We start from the raw sequence: 7,640 nt of genomic DNA on the forward strand, positions 1-7,640 counted from the left end.
GAGAAAACAGCATGCTGAGGCTCCTCATCTATTTAAACTACCCACACATAGCAGTAAATTCAACATCTTAGTTGGATCCAGTGTTTTTTTCAAAATTGTAAACAAATCTTTTGTTTATAATTTTTTATGATACTTTCAGACCGCCATCATATATGTAGTTTGTCATTGACCAAAATGTTGTTTTGTTATGCAGTGCATGACTATAATGATAAAAGGATCAACTCAACAAGAAAATATAATAATTGTAAATATATACACACCCCAGTACAGGAGCACCTATATATATTAAGCAAATACTAACAGATCTAAAGAGAAAAATAGATAATAATGGTATGGAGAATTCAATATCCCACTTTCAGCAATAGATAGAAAGAAATCATCAAGGAAATATTGGATTTGAACTATACTTTAAATCAAATGAACCTAAGAGACACTTATAGAGCATTCCATCCAATAGGACCAGAATACACATTCTTTTCAAGTGCACATGAAACATTCTCCAGGCTACTATGTATTATAGGACACAAAACAGGCCTTAGCAAATTTAAGAGACTGAAATAATACAAGTATCTTTTATAATCACAATGATATGAAAAGAAATCAACAACAAGAGGAAAGCTGAAAAATTACAAAAATGTAGAATGAAACAACACGCTCTTAAACAACCAATGGGTCAAAGAAAAAAATCAAAAGGTAAATTAAAAAATATTTCAAAACAAATGAAAATGGAAACATAACACACAAAAATCAATGGGATGCCATAAAAGCAGTTCTTAGAGGGAAGTTTATAGTGGTAAATACATATATTAAGCAAAAAACAAAATAAAAAACAAGGAAGGAAATAATAAAGATCAGAGTGAAAATAATTGAAATAGAGACCAGAAAAACAATAGAAAAAAATCAAGGAAACTTAGAGCTTTTTTTTGAAAAGATAAACAAAACAGACAAACCTTTAGCTAGACCAACAACGACAACAAAAGAAAACAAATAAAATAAGGAGGAGACAACACAGACACTACAGAAATATAAGAATCATGAGATATTACTATAATATGCTAGCAAATTGAATAACCTATAAAAATGTTTAAATTTCTAGAAACATGCAACCTATAAGTCAGTTATAATACCCAATCACACATACAACATCATATTTTGTAGCCAGATGAAACCATTAGCTTGGCTTGAAGGTGAAAAATTTTTAGGAGATGTTATGGACTGTATTGTGCTTCTGCCACCTTCCAGAAAATGTACATATATTCAAAGTCTAGTCTCAGTACTTCAAAATATGACTATATTTGAACATAGACTCTTTAAAGAGTGGAAATGAGGCCATTAGGATAAGCCCTAATCCAATATGACTGATGTCCTTATAAATCGAGATTAGGATAAAAATATATAGAGAGAAGATCATATGAAGATACAGAGAGAAGACAACCATTTACAACCCAAAGAGAGAATCCTCAGAAGATGTTAACCCTGCTGACATCTTGATCTTGAACTTCTAGCCACCAGAACTATGAGAAAAATAAGTCTCTGTTGTTTAAGCCACTCAGTCTGTGGTACTTTATTGCAGCACTAGCGGATTAATACAAGAGGTGTTCCATATCGACTTCCTTGTGCAAATGTGAAGCATGGGTTAAGTACAATAAGTACATCATACATTCATTTTTTTAATATATATTCACGTAATTTATTCTCAGACACTACAAAAACAGTCCTGGTTCAAGGAAAAATTTCCATTTCATAGCAAAAACAGATAAATTGATATTATGACATTGAAAATAAATTATATATATGTTTTGTTTGCAAAATCTGCAGAACCCAGAGGAAGAAGGGATAAAATGTATCCGTCTTTATAGAACATTGAAGTACTGAGACTTACACAAAACAAAACAAAAAATGATGCTGAAGCAGTACAGCTGAATGCTAATGAGTGAGAAAGTGAAGCCATAGCCAAATGATGAGTTCTTCAGTGGTTAGAATTGATTTATTTTACTTGTCTGAAACCACAACAACCCTCTAATATTTTAAATATTATTTAAATAATATTTTTAAAATATCTACATTCTTAATTGTTTAAATTTAGAAAGAATTATTTTATTTATAATTTCATATGTGAATATTCTAGTTAATGATGCCACAGGTTTGTGTGTTAATTCTAAATGAGATAGGTAAGTGGAGTGATGCTGCTGCACACTCATTCATCCTTAAAAGCTTTTAGTCCATGGCCTGTCTCCATCATCCCACTGCATTCCACCAACAATTGATCGTTTTCAAATTCTCTTGGGGAGACAGAAGATATTTCATTGAAAACACTGTCCTTCCTTTTTTAATATTTCCAGATATTGTACCCTCCCTTCTCTTATTTGTCATTACTGAACACTAGTTTCTCTCCAGTTATATAGCTTTACTTTTGTATTTTTTTTCTTTTTTCTATTGTGGTAAAAACACATAACATGGTATTTATCTTTTTAACAATTTTTAAGTGTGCAGTTCAATATGGTAAACTACACTCACATCTTTGTAAAACACATCTCCAGACTATTTTGCATATCTGAAACTCTGCATTCATTATACTACTCCCTTTATGCCCTCCCCCAGGCACTGTTAATCAGTAGTCTACTTTTTGTTCCTATAAATTTTACTATTTTAGATACCTCATAAAAGTAAAATAATACACTATTTGTCGTTTTGCAACTGGCTTATTTCACTTAACGTAATATCTTCAAGGTTCATCTATGTTGTAATATGTAGCAAGATTTCTTTCCTTTTTAAAGTCGAAATATTTCATTGTATGTATATATTACATTTTGTTTATCCATTCTTCTGTCAGTAGACATTTGAATTTTTTCAACTCTTCGCTATTGTGAATAGTGCTGCTAGGAACATGAGTATGCAAATATATCTTCAAAAATCTGCTTTCACTTCTTTTAAATACATATCCAGATGGTAGTTCTAGTTTTAAATTTTGAGGAAACTTTATAAAGTTATATATAACTCAGAGAAATTGTAGGTTTCTCTCTAGACCACTGCAATAAAGCAAATATCGCAATAAACTGAGTTGCACAAATTTTTTAGTTTCCCAGTACAAATAAAAGTTATTTTTACATTATGTTGTTGTCTAGCAAGTGTGAAATAGCATTATGTCTAAAAAAAAATGTTCATACCTTAATTAAAAATACTTTTTTGCCAAAAATGTGAACCATCATCTGAGCTTTCAGCAAGTCATAATCTTTTTGCTAGTGGAGAGTCTGACTTTCAATTTGTAAAAAATGCAACATCTGTAAAGTGCAATAAAGCGAGGCTCAATAAAACAAAGCATGCCTGTATTGTTTTTCATACTAGTTACACCATATTACAATTATGTCAATGGTACACAAAGGTTCCACTTTCTCTACATCCTTGCCAACATGTTACTTTGTGTGGGTGTGTTTTTTTTATATTAACCATCCTACCAGGGTGAGGTGCTATCTCTTTGTGGTTTTGGCTTGCATATTTCAGAGGATTAGTGATGTTGATCAACTTTTCATATGCTTGTTGGCCATTTGTATAGCATCTTTAGAAAAATGCTTGTTCAAGTCCTTAACTCATTGTAAAACTACGTTCTTTGATTTTGTTGTTGTTGTTGTTAATGAGTTATAAAAATTCTTTTTATATTCTGGATATTAACCTGTTATCAGCTATATGATTTGCAAATATTTTCTCCCATTCCGTAGATTGACTTTTCATTCTGCTTATTGTGTCCTCTAACACACAAAAGTTTTTTCAGTTTGCTGTACTCCCATCGTTTATTTTTGCTTTTGTTGCCTATATTTTGGTATTATATAAGATAAATTACTTTCAAGTCCAATGTCATGAAGCTTTTTTTTAATATTTTCTTCTAGGAGTTTTGTAGTTTTAGGTCTTATATTTAGGTCTTTAATCCATTTTGAATTAAATTTTATATACAGTAGTGTAAGATAAGGGCCCAACTTCATTCTTTCAGATGTAGACACCTAGTTTTCCCAACATCATTTGTTAAAAAGACTGTCTTTTCCCTTATTGAGTAGTATTGGTACCCCTGTTGAAGATCATATGGCCATATATATGGGAGTTTATCTCTGGGCTTTCTATTCTATTTTACTGGTCTATTTTTCTGTGTTTACACCAGTAGCACACTATTTTGATTACTGTAGGTTTATAATATATTTTGAAATCAGGAATTCTGAGTCTTCTAACTTTGTTCTTCTTTATAAAAATTGTTTTGTCTGTTTAAGGTCCCTAGAGAGTCCATGTGAATTTTAGGATGACTTTTTTTTAATATCTGGAAAAATATACCATTGGAATTTTGATAAAAATAGTTTTCATTTTGTAGATTGCAAAGAAAAAGAATTATTTTCTTTATTTCTTTTCAAGATAGTTTATTATTAATGTATACAAATACAACTGATTTCTATGTGTTGATTTCATGTCCTGCAATTTAGCTGAATGCATTTATTAGTTCTAACAGTTTGTGTGTGTTATTGTGTGTTGTGTGTGTGAAATCTTTAGGGTTTTCTATATCTAACATCATGTCATCTCTCAATAGAGACACTTTTCTTTTTTCCCAATTTGAATGCCTTTAATTTCTTTCTCTTGTCTAATTGCTCTGGCTAAGACTTCAAACACTATGTTAAATATAAGTGGTAAGAGCAGGCATCTTTGTCTTTTTCTAGATCTTAGGAAAAAGGATTTCAGTCTCTCACCATTGAATATCCTGTTAGCTGTAGGCTTTTCATAAATGGCCTTTATTGTGTTCAGGTAATTTTCTTTTATTTCTAGTTTGTTGAGTGTTTTTATCATGAAAGGGTATTAAATGTTGTGAAATATTTCTCCACCAATTGAGATTATCATGTTTTTTGTCCTTCCTAGTATGGTATATTACATTTATTGATTTTCTTATGTTAAACTGTCCCTTTATTCCAGAAATAAACCCACTTGGTCATTTAATACACTGTTAAATTTAGTTTCTTAGTAGTTTGTTTAAAATTTTTACACCAATATTCATTAGGAATATTAATCTATAGTTTTCTTTTAGTTGCTTTGTCTGGCTTCAGCCTCATAAAATGAGCTTGGAAGTGTTTTGTCCTCTTTAGTTTTGTGGGAGATTTTAGCGAGAATTGCTGTTAATTTTTCTTTAAATGTTAGGGAGAATTCTCCAGTGAATATCTCTGGTCTTGGGCTTTTTGAAGTTTTTAAATATGGTTTAAATCTTACTTGCCGTTGATCCGTTTACATTTTCTGTTTCTTTGTGATTCATTTTGTTGTGTTTCTAGGAATTTATCCATTTTTCTTGGGCTATCCATTATATTGTACAATATTTTATAGTATTCTTTTTGCTAAATTGTCTTTCTGTATTTTCATTTAGCTCATTAAGCATCTTTTAAGTTATTTTATTTTTTATTAAGGTATAATTGACATATAACATTATATTAGTTATAGGTATACAACGTAATGATTTGATATTTGTATACATTGTGAAATGATCATCACAATAAGTCTGATTATCATCCATCACCATACATTGTTATAACCATTATTTTAAATTCTTTTTCAGGCAGCTCATAGATCTGAACTTCTTTAGAATCAATTTCTGAAATTTTATTTTGTTTCTTTGATTGGGCCATGTTTCTCTGTTTCTTTGTATACTTTGTATTATTTATTTATTTTTGAGGGGGTTATTTTAACATTTGAAGAAACAACCACTGCTCAAAGTGTTGGTGCACTGTTTTTCTGAAGGGTAGTGCCCTCACAAATCAGCCTAGCTGAAGCTCATAGGACATCTCAAACCATTTTTATCTCTTGCCCCACGGCTTTACATGCTGCTTGCCTTAGTTTTCAGTGTCATCCAAACTTGCGCTGATCCCATACATACTCAGTCAAGCAAGACAGAGAACTGTTTCTTCAGTAGCTCCAGACAATCCAGAATGTTGAACTATTGCTTCCATCTTGAAGGATCCCCACTACATGAGCGTTCCTCTTGGTGTGTCCGTACTATGCCATGGAAGGGGAGGGGCACTAATGTGTGCACCAAATGCTGGGAATTACCCTACCCCTTTCGTTAGAATGCCTTCTTGGTTTTACAATGGCCTTGGTGCCATAGCTAATCAATTGGTCTCTAGAGCCTTCACAGAGGTATTCTGGTTCATATATTGTTGTCATCTCAATATCTCTGTTGAAAGAAAAATGGCTTGTAGATTCCTAGTCTGCCATCTCACTGAAGTCATCATTTTCTTTTCTATTTTAAATCTAGAGTAGATTTTCTCGTGTTCTCACCTTCTTTCACAAAATGATTCTCATCACTCTCTTATCACCCCTTTCTCCATGCCATAGCTATCTTCTAGCATATTACACTTTTTCACATTCAAAAATAACTTTGTTTTTATTTTACTCTATTTTCTTGTCCATCCCAACTCCCACTATTAACCTAGCAAAATTTAATGTCAAAACAAGAGACAAAGTAATAAAAAAAATCTATTTTTATTTTTCCTTGAGTTACTCAATATTATTGCTACTATTGCCACATCTTATAATTATTTAATTATAAGATGTCACTTATAATTATTTAATTATAAGATGTCACTTATAATTATTTAATCATTGAAATGTTTAGCTTTAATATTATATATTATGCATGTGTTTGCGTGTATAATGTCTCTCTCCATGTATATACAATATTACATGTCTAAGTATAGTGGACAACCAGTAATAGATTGCCTCTCTAATTTATGAAGAAAACCCACAGCGAGAAGTGTGGGTGGGTAACAATACGAGAGAAACAGCAAAGCATTTTACAATGGTCACTTCCTTTTACTGATCTTGCCTTATAGAACTTGGAGTATCTCCTTATATAAATGTTTAATGCCACATTCTCCTGTTTACAATGGACAGAGAAGTGACATATGCTGATTTAAAATTAACTGGGAATACTGGCCTTGAAACTTCATCACCCCCATCTCTTCCTCAGGGTAAGTGGCTTTAATTTTCCTGTTGACATTTGTATATCTTGTAGAGTTAGGTTTTCCTCTTAAATGTATGACTTTAAAGTGTTGGTTTGAGGATGAATCTTATTAACTGTAGAGAAGAACACATATCTCAGAGATTTCTTTTTTATCAAAATATCAGTGTGAAAAGTGAACATCACTCCTATTACCGAGGCTTTGTTGAAAGACCCTGAAGAATTTCAGAAACACATTGTTACCTTGTTGTAAGACTAGCCTACCTTATTCCATATCTTCCTACAAGATACTAATATTGTAATTAAGTTCCAGTGCATATGAATTCAAAGTATTTTTTTTTTTTTTTTTAGAATACAAAATGTTGGCTTAATGATTAACATTCTTCCTTCTCCAAAGGGTAGGTGAAAAATTTTCTGGAAGATATTGTATTTAAGATTAAAGACTTGAGAATAATTATAATCTGTTAGTTTCTAACTTGAAAAGTATTACAGCTTAGAAAGAGACAAGCCACAATATCCTGGAAAATATCACTAATGAACCTATTTGAAATTTGTTGAAATTGGCATTTTTGTGTGTTTTAGAGGATTTACTCTTCCAAATGAAAGGAGAACTGTGATGTGAGGTAATAGGTGATAAATGCCATAGTCTAGGAATGGATTTTTA

At 31.3% G+C, this 7,640-nt stretch overlaps 1 protein-coding gene across 1 annotated transcript in view; it reads left to right on the forward strand.

The window, feature by feature from the left end:
• The first annotated feature begins 6,888 nt into the window (after positions 1–6,888).
• Positions 6,889–7,640, forward strand: part of KLRB1 (killer cell lectin like receptor B1) — an 11,258-nt gene continuing 10,506 nt past the window's right edge. The window contains exon 1 of the mRNA XM_011365761.1: positions 6,889–6,986. Coding sequence (XP_011364063.1) covers positions 6,902–6,986 — 85 coding nt within the window. The 5' untranslated portion in view covers positions 6,889–6,901. The remainder of the gene's footprint in view (positions 6,987–7,640) is intronic.

Source organism: Pteropus vampyrus, unplaced genomic scaffold, assembly GCF_000151845.1.
Source record: "Pteropus vampyrus isolate Shadow unplaced genomic scaffold, Pvam_2.0 Scaffold116, whole genome shotgun sequence".
Lineage (NCBI taxonomy): Eukaryota > Metazoa > Chordata > Mammalia > Chiroptera > Pteropodidae > Pteropus > Pteropus vampyrus.